The sequence below is a fragment of the Oncorhynchus clarkii genome, chromosome 3 (assembly GCF_045791955.1).
Source record: "Oncorhynchus clarkii lewisi isolate Uvic-CL-2024 chromosome 3, UVic_Ocla_1.0, whole genome shotgun sequence".
Taxonomy (NCBI): domain Eukaryota; kingdom Metazoa; phylum Chordata; class Actinopteri; order Salmoniformes; family Salmonidae; genus Oncorhynchus; species Oncorhynchus clarkii.
In genome coordinates this window covers 11,158,732-11,177,954 of record NC_092149.1, presented here as the reverse complement: position 1 = coordinate 11,177,954, position 19,223 = coordinate 11,158,732, and the positions used below count along the sequence as shown (strand labels likewise).

Genomic DNA, 19,223 nt, shown 5'->3' with positions numbered 1-19,223 from the left:
TTTTCAATCTGTTAGCACACCTTCTACAGATGCTATTAAGGCAAAATGGGATGAAGCACTACGGACTGACATTTCTGTGGCAAACTAGGAAGAGAGCTTGGAGTATATCCACACCTGCTCCATTAACTCCAGACATCGTCTCATATAATTCAATGTATTACACCGATTACACTATTAACTGCAGTAGGTTGTATTCCAAAGAACTCCCCCGCATCCCATTTCCCTGTAACATGGTGGAGATGTTAGTGCTAAACCGATTCCTTGGGACATGCCTACCCTAAACACCTACCCTAGACTTTTTACATTTCAGAGTTGGTACGTCCCAAGAATCGCGGATAGCATGGACCATGATGGACACTATTTTACTTTAAGTTTTGTCCACCAACTTCAAATAGCCGCAAAAAACAATATTTGTTATTGAAAGTATATTTCAATGCGATTTAATGGTACAACCATTCCCTACACTATTCAGTTATTGTTTTCTCACAAACTGAAATTGAACGAAGAGTGTTGAGTTTTAGCAGCCAGGAAATGACAGAGTGATTTCTACATAGGCCGCTTTCCCCAGTCTGCCATTGTTCGTTGTGCTCGAGGAGGCGATGACCATGTCTCTTAGTGTCGCAGGATGGAAGAGATGGGGATGCAGTTTTCCCATCTTAAAAACAGAAGCCGGTCGGTCTGGCTTTTGTTGCCAAATAGGAAAAAGTCTGCATTTTAGAATGCGATTTTGTATTGGGCCAAAATAACATTTTTGTGAAAATATTGTGAAACACCATCATTCCACTATTACTGCAGGTATATTAGACATTTTATGAAATTACAATGCAAAAATTGTACATGTAGCTCCTTTAAGACTCAAGTTAGCAACTTGAGCTAACACCTAGCAAAAAAAACATAGCTTAGCAACAGGACACCAAGATCTGTGTAGAAAAAAGCTCCAATATTTGCATAACGTTTGATTGGAGGATAACTATGAGGGTTATTGAATCAGGATCAAATCCTCTGATGTCCTCGAGCTCATTAATGATATAATGTTCATATTTGAAGATTGAAGAAATAACAGAAGTGTCAAGCAATGGAATGTTAGCTAAAAAGACTGGTACCCAGGTTAGCACACTGCCACCTAGAGTGTGTTGTTTGAACAGATGTTTGAACAGATATAAACCAAAGGTTTGCGATATACTGCCACCTGCAATTCTGGAATGTCTCATTTACGAGTATAATCCTGATGGAATTATGTGATCCTTCCTTAACCCATACCTTTTTACATTTTAGTCACTGAGCAGATGCTCTTATCCAGAGTGAGTTACAAGAGCAACTAGTGTTAAGTGCCTTGCTCAAAGTCACAGACACATTTTTCACCTACTCGGTTTGGGGAGTTGAACCAGCGACCTTTCGGTTACTGGCCCAATGCTCTTAACAGCTACCTGCCGCCCATAGGAAGTCCTCAATGGCACTGCCCATGCTGAAATGGGCTTTTGGGCACTACAGTCTTCTAACTACAGTTGAAGTCGGAAGTTTACATACACCTTAGCCAAATACATTTAAACTCAGTTTTCACAATTCCTGACATTTAATCCTTGTAAAGAAATCTGTCTTAGGTCAGTTAGGATCACCACTTTATTTTAAGAACGTGAAATGTCAGAATAATAGTAGAAAGAATGATTTATTTCAGCTTGTATTTCTTTCATCACATTCCCAGTGGGTCAGAAGTTTACATACACTCAATTAGAATTTGGTAGCATTGTCTTTAAATTGTTTAACTTGGGTCAAACGTTTTGGGTAGCCTTCCACAAGCTTCCCACAATAAGTTGGGTGAATTTTTGAAAATTCCTCCTGGCAGAGCTGGTGTAACTGAGTCAGGTTTGTAAGCCTCCTTGCTCACACAGGCTTTTTCAGTTCTGTTTTGTTTCATCAGACCAGAGGACATTTCTCCAAAAAGTACGATCTTTGTCCCCATGTGCCATTGCAAACGGTAGTCTGGCTTTTTTAATGGCGGTTTTGGAGCAGTGGCTTCTTCCTTGGTGAGCGGCTTTTCAGGTTATGTCGATATAGGACTCATTTTCCTGTGGATATAGATACTTTTGTACCCGTTTCCTCCAGCATCTTCACAAGGTCCTTTACTGTGGTTCTGGGATTGATTTGCACTTTTCGCACCATAGTACGTTCATCTCTAGGAGACAGAACACGTCTCCTTCCTGAGAAGTATGATGGCTATGTGGTCCCATGGTGTTTATACTTGTGTACTATTGTTTGCACAGATGAACGTGGTACCTTCAGGCATTTGGAAATTGCTCCCAAGGATGAACCAGACTTGTGGAGGTATACAATTATTTTTCTGAGGTCTTGGCTGATTTCTTTTGATTTACCCACAATGTCAAGCAAAAAGGCAGTGAGTTTGAAGGTAGGACTTGAAATAGATCCACAGGTACACAAGAGGGCATTACCTGAATTTGTGGAATCATGGTAAGAAGTTCAATCAATACATTTTATAACAGGAAATTCCCAATCTAGCTGCTGCACAAAATCAGAGAATTACATTAATTAAAGTGCAAAATAAACACATTTGTTGAGCTGCATTAAACAAATAATGTATTTTTTGTAAACATTAAGAAAACAATCAAGGGCTGCATTGTAATAATAATTTGGTGGGTACTTATACTTGTCCTATTTCACATTGGAAATGTATTTTTTGCATATCCCAACTACCCCCGAGACAACCCTGGAGAGTAGGGTCATGGCAAAGGAGCAATTAGGGTTAAGTGGCTTGCTCAAGGGCACATCGAAAGATTTATTGGCTCGGGGATTCAAACTAGCAACCTTTCAGTAACTGGCCTAATTCTAACATCTAGGCTACCTGCCGCATTGTTAGAATGCCTTTGCATTGATCTGGACAATATTAAAACGGTTATTATTGGCTGGCATCTAGAAACTCTGCGCGCGCGTTTGTGTGTGTGTGTATTAGAGCTGCGCTGTGGTAGCGAGATGTAGCATCTCATGTAGGGAGGTAACCAGGTTCTGGAACAGTGTCTCTGCATCCGTCTCTGGACTGGACTTCCACGCTGAACAGGAAGCCACGATCCTGAAACAGGACAGACACCAGAAGCTTCTATCAGGCCATCCTAGAGAAGACAGATGTACTAAAGAAAATCTACAAATTCTACAAACTACATGAGAGACCAAATAGCTGAAGTAACTGTTCAAAATCAAAGATTACTGGTCACGTACACAGTTTAGCAGACGTTATAGTGGGTGCAGTGATATGCTTATGTTACTAGCTCCTAACAATGCAATAAAATGTCAAACAAGCCAACAATAATCAGAAAAAAATGTATTCATTAAATGAATGGTCATTGTCCATAGTCCAGGTCTTGTGTGTGGGTGTGTTAGCCCACCTGTCCTCACTGATGCGGTAGAAGAACCCGTAGCCATGGTGCACCATGGGAGCGCCCACCCCATGAACTGTGGTGTAGCCAGCCAGACTGGTGGACAGGGTAAAGTTACCGCCCCCGCCACTGGAGAGAGAACACACACAAATTACAAAACACCATAAACACACACACACACACACACACACACACACACACACCTCTTGGAATACAGTGTATCAGTGAAAAGGTCTGGCATTGGAAGTCCCTCCTCCTTGGCGATCAGGTACAGGCCCAGGAGATGTCTGTCAAAACCTTTTCCGTTCTGTGCCTCAGCCATCAGTTTGTTGTGCTTGTTGAAGGCCAGCAGCAGGGCTTTCCTCTTAGCCTCAGCCTGGGAGACATACAGAAAGTCAGAGTGTAAGTATCCTGGTCGCCAGATTTACATGTATGGCATGACAATATATGAAGAACTAATCGTTTACTGGACACACACACTCTCACACTTACGCTGGCTGCAGGGAGGAGCATGGTATGGCACCAGTTCTGTGCCTCCAGGGTACAGGGCCTCATGGTCTCAGTCCTGCCATGGTAGAACCTTCTGGTCATCGCTGTCTCATAGCAACTACCTAACCTGGGAGCAGGGATTATCATCAATCATCAGTTATGGAGAGAATATTGGGGAGGAAGGATGGATGAAGTTGATGGATAGATAGATGGGCGGGTGGGTGGGTGGATGGATAGATGGATGGGCGGGTGGGTGGATGGATGAATGTTGGGTGGATGGATGGATTAATTGGATGGATAGTGGATGCAGGGCCGGCTCCAAGCATAAGAGAATATAAGCCGTTGCTTAGGGCCCCAGGCCGCCCTCAACCTCACCCCAAATTATTATTATTTGAGAGTTAGAATAGTAGAATACACCAGTTACAAGGTCGAAATGTGGTTCTACACCAGCAATTTCTCTCTTGTTATGTTTTGGCAGTCAATCAATTCACCATGTCTTCTAACATTTCTTAAATTGGTAAGTTAGTCTAGCCAGCTATCTAAACTTGTAATCATGGCTGAACCCCGACCAGGGTGTCTAAGGGCCCTGACCTCTAGGGGGCCCCTATTGATTTTGTTAGTCACTCACTCTATCATCACTAACATGGCATAAGTCACAGCAAAATGTGTATAATTACAAGAAATTAGCTTTAAAACTGAAAATAATGTCTCTCCACCCCATGGCCTAGCTTAGGCCCCAACAAAATCTCGCTTAGGGCCCCCAAAAGGCTAGAGCCGGCCCTGGCTGGATGGATGGTATTACCGCCCATGCTGTCTGTAATAAGCCAGTTGAAGGGCCAGTTGTATGAAGGTGTCTGGGTGGAGCTTCCTCTGTTTGATGGCTGCTTTCCCAAACGAGGTGAACGCATAACACACCACTTGCAAGTCCTGAGTCTGGAGACACACACACAGGTGTCTGTCAAACCAGATATCACACAGATTAGAGTTGTGTGTGTGTGGTGGGGAGAGTAAGGGCCTGTGAGGGAGTGTTTGTGATGAACACAACACCTGCAATGGTCCAATCTGACGACCAGGGAGATGCACAGAGTCATGAATGTGTGTGTGTATGTGCTCACAGTCTCGAAGTACTGTTGCTTGGCATGTACAACGTCCCTCCTGACTCTGTCATCCACAGTGAAGACCAACTCTTCAGGAAGAGGCATAGGCCGCACCGTCTCAGAGCCCTACATAGACACACACATCAACAAATATACTGTTTGCTTACAGTGAAAGTAAGGTACTTGGAATTAAGGACAAACAATATATACAGTCACCTAAAATAAGTTCAATAGAAACGGTATTTACCTTCCACTTGCCGTCTGTAGCTTTGAGTTGCTGATCCACATAGTAACAATGAGTTACCAGCACCATGCCTTCAAATGGGGCATGCTGCAACACACACCAGCAATTACCATATATAGGAGCACACTCACAACAAAACATCATTACACTACTGCTAACAGAGGAGTATTGTTATCTCAAATCTTATTTTTCTAACTCTCAACCCCCACCCCCCTTTCATATAACAAAAAACACACACAGTAAAAAAAGCACACACGTCACAGTTGGATCCGAAGGTTCCGTCGGCGAAGGAGAGGGAGTTGTAGGACTTGTCACCCCAGCGGATGGTGGCGTCTCCTGTCAGCACCTCCAGGGACACCTGGGGGCAAAGGTCAAAGATCAGATTATACCACACTTAGAATGGTATGGCTGTCTGTGGTGTATGTGTGTGTTGTAGGGGCCAACCAGGATGCAAGATGATGACCCAGAGGTCATATCCAGACATACAGTGGAGCAAAAAAGTATTTAGTCAGCCACCAATTTTGCAAGTTCTCCCACTTAAAAAGATGAGGCCTTTAATTTTCATCATAGATACACTTCAACTATGACAGACAAAATGAGAAAAAAAGAATCCAGAAAATCACATTGTAGGATTTTTTATGAATTTATTTGCAAATTATGGTGGAAAATAAGTATTTGGTCAATAACAAAAGTTTATCTCAATACTTTGTTATATACCCTTTGTTGGCAATGACAGAGGTCAAACGTTTTCTGTAAGTCTTCACAAGGTTTTCACACACTGTTGCTGGTATTTTGGCCCATTCCTCCATGCAGATCTCCTCTAGAGCAGTAATGTTTTGGGGCTGTTGCTGGGCAACACGGACTTTCAACTCCCTCCAAAGATTTTCTATGGGGTTGAGATCTGGAGACTGGCTAGGCCACTCCAGGACCTTGAAATGCTTCTTACGAAGCCACTCCGTTGCCCGGCCGGTGTGTTTGGGATCATTGTCATGCTGAAAGACCCAGCCACGTTTCATCTTCAATGCCCTTGCTGATGGAAGGAGGTTTTCACTCAAAATCTCACGATACATGGCCCCATTCATTATTTCCTTTAAACGGATCAGTCATTCTGGTCCCTTTGCAGAAAAACAGCCCCAAAGCATGATGTTTCCACCCCCATGCTTCACAGTAGGTATGGTGTTCTTTGGATGCAACTCAGCATTCTTTGTCCTTCTAACACGACGAGTTGAGTTTTTACCAAAAAGTTATATTTGGGTTTCATCTGACCATATGACATTCTCCCAATCTTCTTCTGGATCATTCAAATGCTCTCTAGCAAACTTCAGACGGGCCTGGACATGTTCTGGCTTAAGCAGGGGGACACGTCTGGCACTGCAGGATTTGAGTCCCTGGCGGCGTAGTGTGTTACTGATGGTAGGCTTTGTTACTTTGGTCCCAGCTCTCTGCAGGTCATTCACTAGGTCCCCCCGTGTGGTTCTGGGATTTTTGCTCACCGGTCTTGTGATCATTTTGACCCCACGGGGTGAGATCTTGCGTGGAGCCCCAGATCGAGGGACATTATCAGTGGTCTTGTATGTCTTCCATTTCCTGATAATTGCTCCCACAGTTGATTTCTTCAAACCAAGCTGCTTACCTATTGCAGATTCAGTCTTCCCAGCCTGGTGCAGGTCTACAATTTTGTTTCTGGTGTCCTTTGACAGCTCTTTGGTCTTGGCCATAGTGGAGTTTGGAGTGTGACTGTTTGAGGTTGTGGACAGGTGTTTTTTATACTGATAACAAGTTCAAACTGGTGCCATTAATACAGGTAACGAGTGGAGGACAGAGGAGCCTCTTAAAGAAGAAGTTACAGGTCTGTGAGAGCCAGAAATCTTGCTTGTTTGTAGGTGACCAAATACTTATTTTCCACCATAATTTGCAAATAAATTCATTAAAAATCCTACAATATGATTTTCTGGATTGTTTTTCTCATAGTCTGTCATAGTTGAAGTGTACCTATGATGAAAATTACAGGCCTCTCTCATCTTTTTAAGTGGGAGAACTTGCACAATTGGTGGCTGACTAAATACTTTTTTGCCCCACTGTATCTTTGCATACAATCAAAACATGTGTAACCTGCTTAAATGCTTACACACAACTTTAAAAGATCTCACTCTCTGTACTGGACAACATCACAAAGCGGCAGAAGTCTCACTGCTATCATTGACTGAAAGTTAGCTTTTTAGCCTCTGGTGCTAATTATTATCCTTTGCATTTTACTTTGACCGCATCCTGGACTCAAGTCTGCTCTTTACCTTCACAAACTCAACTTGCTATTGCAAATTTCTGTGTATAGTGTGTGAGAGGGTGTGTTTGTGTACGTACTGGTGTGTAGTTCTCTGCAGTAGCGTAGGGTTTAGCATCGTCCAGTGAGACCACAAACAGACTGCTCTGGATGGTCTCTAAGATGGTCTTATTGGCTGGATCTATACCTATCAGATACTCCCTGGCCTACAGACACACAGACCGTTAAATTTAATTAAAATTGAATAGAAAAAGAGAGAGACAGAAAGATGAGAGAGACAGAGAAAGTTGAAAGAGAGAGACACGAGAGACGTTTAGTGCATGGTGATGTCCGTTCTGCACAGCCAACATCACACACACACCTTAGCCCAGCGTGTCCTCTCCTCTGAGGTGAGAGCGGCGATTCCGTCACCTGCAGGCTCCCCCTCACAACACTGCTTCACATGGGTCAGCTGCCTACACACACACACACACACACACACACACACACAGACATAAATACATGCAAATATATGCATATGCACACAAATATACCTAAATATCCACCGGCCAGAATACCTGAGCAGCTCTGGAGGGGTAAGAATGTGTCCGTCACACACTGCATCAAACGAGAAGAAACGCCCCTTACACATCACCACCACATGGGAGGGGCATGGACCCTCGCTCTCTACAACACACAGAAAAAACATCAATACATACAGCACCAGTCAAAAGTTTGGACACACCTACTCATTCCAGGGTTTAACTTTTTTTTTTTTTTACAATTTTCTACATTGTAGGATAATAGTGAAGACATCAAAACTATGAAATGACACATGTAGTAACCAAAAAAGTGTTAAACAAATCAAACTATATTTTATATTTAAGATTCTTCAAAGTAGCCACTCTTTGCCTTGCTGACAGCGTTCCACACTCTTGGTATTCTCTCAACCAGCTTCACCTGGAATGCTTTTCCAACAGTTAACGGGATGGCAGCCATAAGAAGTTAACGGGATAATTTTCATCAACAACCGCTGAATTGCATAGCGCCACATTCAAATAATATTACAAAAAATATTTATATTCATGAAATTACAAGTGTAATATAGCAAAACACAGCGTAGCCTTTTGTTAATCCACCTGTCGTGTCAGATTTGGAAAATTACAGCAAAAGCGTTTGTGTAAGTTTATCGATCGCCCGACAAAACATTATGAACACCTAGCATCAAGTAGCTTGGTCACGAAAATCAGAAAAGCAATCAAATTAATCGGTTACCTTTGATGATCTTCTGATGTTTTCACTCACGAGACTCCCAGTTACACAATAAATGTTCCTTTTGTTCCATAAAGATTATTTTTATATCCAAAATACCTCCATTTGTTTGGCGCGTTATGTTCAGAAATCAACAGGAAAAAGCGGTCACGACAACGCAGACAAATTCCAAATAGTATCCGTAATGCCCACAGAAACATGTCAAACGTTTTTTATAATCAATCCTCAGGTTGTTTTTAAAATATATAATCGATAATATATCAACCGCAACTCTCTTTTTCAGTAGGAGAGGGAAAGGCAATGGCTGCCCAAACTCTGTTGCGCATTCAAAACGCTACTGGCACCCGGCCATACTATGACGCGATGCTATCTTTCTCGCTCATTTTTCAAAATAAAAGCCTGAAACTATGTCTAAAGACTGTTGACACCTTGAGGAAACGATAGGAAAATGAATCTGGTTGATATCCCTTTAAATGGAGCAAAGGCAGGCTATGGAACATGGAGTTTTCAAAATAGAAGCCACTTCCTGGTTTGATTTTCCTCAGGGTTTCGCCTGCAATATCAGTTCTGTTATACACGCAGACAATATTTTGACAGTTTTGGAAACTTTAGAGTGTTTTCTATCCAATACTAATAATAATATGCATATATTAGCAACTGAGACTGAGGAGCAGGCCATTTAGTTTGGGCAACTTATTCATCTAAGCTACTCAATACTGCCCCCCAGCCATAAGAAGTTAAGGAGTTCCCACATATGCTGAGCACTTTTTGGCTGCTTTCCTTCACTCTGCAGTCCAAATGATCCCAAACCATCTCAATTGGGTTAGGTCGGGTGATTGTGGAGGCCAGGTCATCTGAGCAGCGTTCCATCACTCTCCTTACTCAAATAGCACTTATTTTGGGTCATTGTCCTGATGTGTTGGGTCATTGTCCTTTTGAAAAACAAATTATAGTCAAACCAGATGGGATGGCGTATCGATGCAGAATGCTGTGGTAGCCATGCCGGTTAAGTGTGCCTTGAATTCTAAATAAATCTCTGAGTGTCACCAGCAAAGCACCCCCACACAATCACACCTCCTCCACCATGCTTCACGGTGGGAACCCCACATGCAGAGATCATCTGTTCACCTACTCTGCATCTCACAAAGACACAGATGTTGGAACCCAAAATCTCAAATCTGGACTCATCAGACCAAAGGACAGATTTTCACCGGTTTTATGTCCATTGCTCCTGTTTCGTTGGCCCAAGCAAGTATCTTCTTCTTATTGGTGTCCTTTAGCAGTGGTTTCTTTGCAGCAATTCAACCATGAAGGCCTGATTCAGACAGTCTCCTCTGAACAGTTGATGTCGAGATGTGTCTGTGACTTGAACTCTGTGAAGCACTTATTTGGGCTGCATTTTCTGAGGCTGGTAACTCTAATGAACTTATCCTCTGCAACAGAGGTAACTCTGGGTCTTCATTTCCTGTGGCGGTCCTCATGAGCCAGTTTCATCATAGCGCTTGATGGTTTTTGTGACTGCACTTGAAGAAACATTCAACGTTCTTGAAATGTTCCAGATTGACTGACCTTCATGTCTTAAAGTAATCAATACACACATCCAAACACATAGAAAACACACACACACACACACCTAAATAAATAACAGAGTACTACACACAAAAACAAACCACAAACATCATATTGCATGGCGATGTCGTGGGGGGGGGGGGGGGGCACCTACCTGTCTTAAAGTAGTTGATGATGGTATCCTTGGTGACTCCAGGAACTTTACATGTACAGAACAGCATTCTGAACTGGTCCATATCCAACACCACATTACCAGCTTTGTGTGGGTCCAGCCTCTCCCTGTCGGGGACCACACAGTCAGAGTGTACAGAACGTGTGTGTTTAGGGACACTGTCCAACTAAATGCTTAGTTGCAGGTTCCTTCTCGACAACGGAACAACAATAAAAAATCAAATATAATAATATGAACTGGCTCAGTAGAATATAATAAATATTTTAAACAACTATAATACACGAAGGCACAATTTATAGTTAAATAAAAACACGTGTTTTGGGGAAGGGGGGGATTGGAGGGCAAGTGTTTAAATTGTGCATTATTTAGCAATCGGAAGAGTCTGGTAGCAGTAGTTGTGATGCGTGTGTAACCTTAATATATATACACGAAGTGTACAAAACATTAGGAACACCTTCTTAATATTGAGTTGCACACTCTTTTGAACCTCAGAACAGCCTCAATTCGTTGAAGCATGGACTCTACAAGGTGTCGAAAGCGTTCCACAGGGATGCTGGCCTATGTTGACTCCCAGTTCAAAAGGCACTTAAATATTTTATATAACCTGTCTTTCAACTTCTGAATGACACACATACATACACAATCCATGTCTCAATTATCTCAAGGTTTAAAATCCTTCTTTAACCTGTCTCCTCCCCTTCATATAAACTGATTGAAGTGGATTTAACAGGTGACATCAATAAGTGATTATAGCTTTCACCTGGATTCACCTGGTCAGTCTGTCATGGAAAAACCATGTTTTGTACACTCAATGTGAGTAGCTTACGTGCGAAGCAGGTCCCAGTACTGTAGAGTGTGCCACATGCTTATGCTGGTCCTCTGTAGCTGTACTCCCTCTGTAGGGGGCCAGCAGTGCTCTAGGTAGGGTGCAGGACCTCCGAAGTTCACATTCAACTGGGAGGGGTAACGCATTTCCAGATAGGCTGCATTCAACCACCACTCCTCCAACTAGGGGAAACACACACACCCACAATATAACATGAAACACTGCAGGGAGACACCATAATGACTGCAGTATTTAAAACACTCAAAGATTCCCTTTTGTAGTTGCTCAGGGTCGAGCATGGTGTGTGATCAGTTCCCACAGGTTCTAGCTGTGCAGTGTGTTGTGTGTGTTAAATGTGTGTACCCAGTTCCTGCGTGTCCTGGCTCTCTGCAGTAGTTTTTGGTGCAGGTCTTTGCCGATGCCCTCTCCAAACCTCTTCACTACGGCTGCAGTCACCTGGTACTCCTCCTCTGTAGCAAACGGCCGCACTGGAAAATACACACAGACATTTCAGTAACTAGACACATTTTTGTCTAGGGTCCATGCTAACAGCGCTTCTCTGTCTCACATGCAGCTGGCATCTCACCTGCAACCAGGTACTTGGCGAGGCTCCCCTCTAGAGACGGTACAGGGAGAGGAGGCAAGCTATGCTGGTACTGGAACGTTTGCTCAGCAGGGTACTCTGACACCTGGTTGGTCATGTCACCTACAGCACCAAAACACGTGGTTAGCCATTGACGTACTGTCCCCTACAATACCAAAACACGTGGTTAGCCATTGACGTACTGTCCCCTAGCCTGGTACACTACGAATCCAAGTGTGGACTGGACAAGCCTCCACTTTTCTCACTTTTAGATTAAAATAAAATCGAAACAGTTTCTTTACAAATCAGTATGTTGAATAAACTTCATTTGAACCTACTCTGCCAACTGTCCATCAGCTGGTCGAAATTAAATAATTTAAAGTATTATTAAACCGAATTCAAAACACGGGTCTATGTGTGGTTATCACGATTTGTTTTCTCATCAACACGTGCACAAGAGAGAAGGAAGTACATGCACGCGATGCATTCTTTTTTCTTTTACCCCTTTTTCTCCCCAATTTCGTAGTATCCAATTGTTTTTAGTAGTTACTATCGTGTCTCATCGCTACAACTCCCGTACGAGCCCGGGAGAGACTAAGGTTGAAAGTCATACGTCCTCCGATACACAACCCAACCAAGTCGCACTGCTTCTTAACACAGCGCGCATCCAACCCGGAAGCCAGGCGCACCAATGTGTCGGAGGAAACACGTGCACCTGGCAACCTTGGTTAGCGCCCGGCCCGCCACAGGAGTCGCTGGTGCGCGATGAGTCAAGGATATCCCTACCGGCCAAGCCCTCCCTAACCCGGACGACGCTGGGCCAATTGTGCGTCGCCCCATGGACCTCCCGGTCGCGACAGAGCCTGGGCGCGAACCCAGAGTCTGGTGGCCCTTAACCACTGCGCCACCCGGGAGGCCCTCGATGCATGCATTCTGCAAGTGCTGTGCTTGTTGAATGTCTTTCCCTATAAGCATGCTGAAAGTCTGTTGGCAATTTGTTTCCTGTAAAATAGCCTTGTATCTGGTCAGAAACTGTAAGAAAGCCTGTCCCTTTAAGAATTCAGTGACGACATCACAGCTATCACAAACTGGCAATGTTTAGTTCATTACCAAATGCAGCTGGCAACCTACTGCTGTGAACACAAAGTTTTGGACATTATTTTCTGTCTGACCAATGTATTCATCACCGTGCGTGAATACCAAAACTGCAATGTATATGTTTTCCTGACGAAGTTGTCAATAGTTAAAGAATATTTTTGTAATTATTACAGCATTAGGTGTCTTGTTTTAATGCTCGCTATGTAACATTGTTACCTACATTTCCACCTGTCATTGTTAGCTGGTTAGCCTGATGTTGCTAGCCACTTGTATTTTTATTTCAGTCATTGGATTATTATAACATGAGAGCTGTATATCTTGTTTGTTTTTGCTAAATGAATGTAATTATCTTAGTACTGATGCCATTGTATTCATGTTTATTATTTCCAGATCACATCTTGTTTGGATAAATGGACAATTAATTGGATAATACCAGCTGAGTGATAGCACAGAATTGCAAACATTGTTAATATCCAATCAACATTAAAGAACCCTAAACTAAGGAACGGTCTCTCTCACCATTTCTCTAATAGGAGTACAATCTCCATAACACTAACCTACTCAATCAATGTATACATTACAGAGGCATCAACCTCTAATACTAAGGGTTGGTAACAGGCTGATTGGTCGGCTATTTGAGCCAGTAAAGGGGGCTTCAGTATTCTTGGGAAGCAGAATGCCTTTTACTTCCCTCCAGGCTTGAGGGCATACACTTTCTAGTAGGATTACATTGAAGATATGGCAAATAGGAGTGGCAATACCATCCACTATTTTCCTCAGTAATTTTCCATCCAAATTGTCAAATTGTGGCTTGTCATTGTTGACAGACAACAATAATTTGTTCCTCTTCCACACTCACTTTGCAGAATTCAAAATTACAATGCTTGTCTTTCATTTGGTCAGTTATACTTGGATGTGTCATGTCTGTGTTTGTTGTTGGCATGTCATGCCTAAATTTGCTAATATTGCCAAAAATCATTAAAGTAGTTGGCAATATCAGTGGGTTCATCTGATTTAATGAATGATGGAGCTGAGTTTGCATTTTTATAGAACAATCCTAAAATAATTTCCTTTGGTTTAGATACAAGCATCATGAAACCAATACAATTCATGCCTTGGTGAAATTCCAGTTTTTTGGATCTAAAGTTAACTTCCTTACTTGTTCCATATTTGGTCAGATTATAAATGTTGTTAATGATTTTTTTAGAAACAAGGGTGGCTCGACCTACCCCTTTGGATCAATGTACCCCAATCTCCCCTACTACAGTACAGTCATTATCTACAAAAATAGTTGTAGAATTTGTAGCTTGGCAATTCCATTGTAACGGAATTACTCTGAGACTCGGATTACTCTGAGACTTCACTTTAAAATGTATGCCAAACAAAAACCATTGATTTCAACGTTTAACATACTCCGATTTGGTTGTATGGTATCAGAGTAATTCCACATAAACATGTAATTGTCCAGATAGCTAGACTCGCAGGCCAGAAGCAACTTTTATTATTGGAGATCAAATTCCATATTTGCCGAAGCGGCGCAGCCTTGTACCAATCGCATTAATACGCACTTTTATAGCACAATTGATTAGATATACATTCTGGCTACATAACTATATGATCAAACATAGTTAACTAGCAAGTTAGTTATACTTACTGCAGAAACAAGTGCACTAGCTAGCTATAAAATAGTTGGCCCCTTGCATTGTTTTCACGGCTCGAATGTAGGTCCGTTTCAGTTTTCAATCCGATCGAAGCAGCTTAATCCCACAAACACGACAAGCAAACTCACCGTAGTATTTTGCGATATTCTGCAAATTCCGATATGTGGAAAGTTGTCTTCGTTCGTCCATTCAAAATAAAAATGATGTTGCAGCTATTTTCTAGACTAGACTGTAGAGGAAGGCGCTTGCGGTAGTTTGTGTTGTTGCTCCGCTCGTGGTGTATGCAGCGTTTCTCATCACCTTTCACCCAGTAAGAGGTCATGGCTAGAAGGGCTACAGCTTTTGTCAAATTAACGCCAAACGTGTGTTTATTATTTTAGCTAACTCGGACCTTTTTCCTAATATTAAACGAATTATCCTAGCCTGCTACGAAAAGTCAAATCTGACAAAAGCTGTATCCCATCTAGTCAACCCCAGTTAACGGACTGCCAACACCCGGAAGAGAGAAGTGGTGATATTATTACACGTGACTTGGCTTTTCATTCTTCATCGCTATCTATTGTGAGACTACTAAAACACACTACTCTTAAAATAGTTGTTTGATCTTTACACGAGGCCAGATGTGCATGCATTCTTGTGCGGTTGCACTTTTAGATGGTGCATTGTCAGCATTAGATCCTGGTGCATTACCTGCAAATTACAGTGTATATGAAACATCACAAACTGTGAACAGTGATGATCACCGCACCATACAGATGAGAAACTGCATCACTTTAAGGCTACGTCACACATTTAATGCGCAATGGGTCGTACCATAACTGTGTAAAAACAAAACAAAAAAAGTATTTTCTTTCAAAATACACACTGCCATTCAAAATGTTGGGGTCACTTCGAAATGTACTTGTTTTTGAAAGAAAAGCCATTTTTTTGTCCATTAAAATAACATTAAATTGATCAGAAATAGTGTAGAAATTGTTATTGTTGTAAATGACTATTGTAGCTAGAAACAGCAAAACATTTTAATGGCATATCTACATATTCATACAGAGGCCCATTATCAGCAACCATCACTCCTGTGTTCCAATGGCACGTTGTGTTCACTAATCCAAGTTTATAATTTTAAAACTTCTTTAAGAGGCTCCTCTGTCCTCCACTCGTTACCTGTATTAATGGCACCTGTTTGAACTTGTTATCAGTATAAAATACACCTGTCCACAACCTCAAACAGTCACACTCCAAACTCCACTATAGCCAAGACCAAAGAGCTGTCAAAGGACACCAGAAACAAAATTGTAGACCTGCACCAGGCTGGGAAGACTGAATCTGTAATAGGTAAGCAGCTTGGTTTGAAGAAATCAACTGTGGGAGCAATTATTAGGAAATGGAAGACATACAAGACCACTGATAATCTCCCTCGATCTGGGGCTCCACGCAAGATCTCACCCTGTGGGGTCAAAATGATCACAAGACCGGTGAGCAAAAATCCCAGAACCACACGGGGGGACCTAGTGAATGACCTGCAGAGAGCTGGGACCAAAGTAACAAAGCCTACCATCAGCAACACACTACGCCGCCAGGGACTCAAATCCTGCAGTGCCAGACGTGTCCCCCTGCTTAAGCCAGTACATGTCCAGGCCCGTCTGAAGTTTGCTGGATGGTCCAGAAGAAGATTGGGAGAATGTCATATGGTCAGATGAAACCAAAATATAACTTTTTGGTAAAAACTCAACTCATCGTGTTTGGAGGACAAAGCATGCTGAGTTGCATCCAAAGAACACCATACCTACTGTGAAGCATGGGGTGGAAACATCATGCTTTGGGGCTGTTTTTCTGCAAAGGGACCAGGAAGACTGATCCGTGTAAAGGAAAGAATGAATGGGGCCATGTATCGTGAGATTTTGAGTGAAAACCTCCTTCCATCAGCAAGGGCATTGAAGATGAAACGTGGCTGGGTCTTTCAGCATGACAATGATCCCAAACACACCGGCCGGGCAACGAAGGAGTGGCTTCGTAAGAAGCATTTCAAGGTCCTGGAGTGGCCTAACCAGTCTCCAGATCTCAACCCCATAGAAAATCTTTGGAAGGAGTTGAACGTCCGTGTTACCCAGCAACAGCACAAAAACATCACTGCTCTAGAGGAGATCTGCATGGAGGAATGGGCCAAAATTCTAGCAACAGTGTGTGAAAACCTTGCGAAGACTTACAGAAAACGTTTGACCTCTGTCATTGCCAACAAAGGGTATATAACAAAGTATTGAGAAAAACTTTTGTTATTGACCAAATACTTACTTTCCACCATTATTTGCAAATAAATTCATTAAAAATCCTACAATGTGATTTTCTGGATTTTTTTTCTCATAGTCTGTCATAGTTTAAGTGTACCTATGATGAAAATTACAGGCCTCTCTCATCTTTTTAAGTGGGAGAACTTGCACAATTGGTGGCTGACTAAATACTTTTTTGCCCCACTGTATAAAGCCCTTCTTGCATTAGCTGATGTCACAAAGTGCTGTACAGAAACCCAGCCTAAAACCCCAAACAGCAAACAATGCAGGTGTAGAAGCACGGTGGCAAGGAAAAAGTCCCTAGAAAGGAAGGAACCTAGGAAGAAACCTAGAGAGGAACCAGGCTCTGAGGGGTGGCCATTCCTCTTCTGGCTGTGCCGGGTGAAGATTATAACAGTACATGGCCAAGATGTTAAAACGTTCATAGATGACCAGCAAGGTCAAATAATAACAATCACAGTGGTTGTAGAGGGTGCAACAGGTCAACACCTCAGGAGTAAATATCAGTTGGCTTTTCATAGCCGATCATTCAGAGTTAGAGACAGCAGGTGCAGTAGAGATTACTTAAAAATCATACAATGTGATTTTCTGGATTTTTGTTTTAGATTCCGTCTCACACAGTTGAAGTGTACCTATGATAAAAATTACAGACCTCTACATGCTTTGTAAGTAGGAAAACCTGCAAAATCGGCAGTGTATCAAATACTTGTTCTCCCCACTGTATTTGGTTGTATTTTTTTGTTACCTTCACATAGTTAGCCTACTCAACCACCCGGCTCAAACAAAGAGGGATGCTATGTTAGTGAGCTGGCTATAGCTATCCAAAACTGGAACTCTTCCAAGTTAAGGTAAGCTTTTAGTTTTATTAATTTATTGCCACCATGGCCCGCCGGTGTAACTGCTAAACTGTCATGTTAATTGAAATGCATTCCAGGTGACTAACTCATGAAGCTGGTTGAAAGAATGCCAAGAGTGTGCAAAGCTGTCATCAAGGCAAAGGGTGGCTACTTTGAAGCATCTCTAATATAAAATATATATGTTGATTTATTTAACACTTCTTTCGTTATTTCATGATTCCATATGTGTTATTTCATAGTTTTGATGTCTTCACTACTATTCTACAATGTAGAAAATAGTAAAAATAAAGAAAAACCCTTGAATGAGTAGGTGTGTCCAAACTTTTGACTGGTACTGTATATACAACGAGCAAAGTGATCATGCTGTTTTCATGTGGCTGCTATGAAAGTGAACTGTGTTTGCGTGTGATCAGGGGTGTATTCATTCCGCTGATTCTGTTGAAAAACATTTCTTAAACAGAAACAAATGAAATGAAGATAAACATACCTGAGTTTGTTCAATAGAAACTCTCATTTGCAACTGTTGGACTAATGATTACGCCCTATATCAGTTAAATGCAGGCAAGGGTGCAAAAGGCAGTTTTGAATGTGTCACTGTCTGTCACCTTGATTACTCAACATTTTCTTGACGTGTGCACCGACATTGTAAACTTGAATTCATAGGCTAGGTTGTTGCAACCTCATGATGGGTAAAGGAAAAATGTGAGTATCATGTAGTAGCCTAAACCTATTGACGTTACATTGAGCTGGGTGAATGGATATGAAGACACCCATCCAATATTCTGTAATAGAAATTAGGCCAATGCTTATTAAACAAATGTATAATTCCCCATCTTAATCGGCACCGACTGCCACTGGTGTGCAATAAGTGTTTAACATGATTTCTGAATGACTACCTTATCTCTGTACCCCACACATACAATTATCTGTCCCCCCTATAGCTTGTCACCAAGCTTAGGACCCTGGGACTGAAAACCTCCCTCTACAACTGGATCCTGGACTTCCTGATCCTACGCAAGGATTACACATGGTTGATAAATGAGGCACCAGGTATTTTGGTGCTGTAGGTGACAACATGGCTAACCAGGTGTTTGGTGCTGTAGGTGACAACATGTCTAACCAGGTGTTTGGTTGCTCTAGGTTACAACATGGCTAACCAGAAGTTTTGGTGTTGTAGGTTACAACATGGCTAACCAGGTGTTTGGTTGCTCTAGGTTACAACATGGCTAACCAGGTGTTTGGTTGCTCTAGGTTACAACATGGCTAACCAGGTGTTTGGTTGCTCTAGGTTACAACATGGCTAACCAGGTGTTTGGTGCTGTAGCTTACAACATGGCTAACCAGGTGTTTGGTTGCTCTAGGTTACAACATGGCTAACCAGGTGTTTGGTTGCTCTAGGTTACAACATGGCTAACCAGGTGTTT

General features: G+C 42.2%; 1 protein-coding gene across 1 annotated transcript; it reads right to left on the bottom strand.

The window, feature by feature from the left end:
* Window positions 1-1,602: 1,602 nt before the first annotated feature.
* Window positions 1,603-15,163, bottom strand: LOC139387852 (peroxisomal carnitine O-octanoyltransferase-like). The gene is made up of 16 exons (XM_071134149.1): window positions 14,786-15,163; window positions 11,902-12,021; window positions 11,679-11,803; window positions 11,316-11,497; window positions 10,472-10,596; window positions 8,055-8,163; window positions 7,859-7,952; window positions 7,578-7,703; window positions 5,473-5,574; window positions 5,220-5,303; window positions 4,991-5,098; window positions 4,678-4,808; window positions 3,879-4,002; window positions 3,590-3,762; window positions 3,396-3,515; window positions 1,603-3,082 (listed from the first exon to the last, which is right to left on the bottom strand). Exons 1-16 carry the CDS (start codon window positions 14,844-14,846, stop codon window positions 2,962-2,964), a joined length of 1,905 nt encoding a protein of 634 aa, XP_070990250.1. The 5' UTR covers window positions 14,847-15,163; the 3' UTR covers window positions 1,603-2,961.
* Between the last annotated feature and the right edge of the window lie 4,060 nt (window positions 15,164-19,223).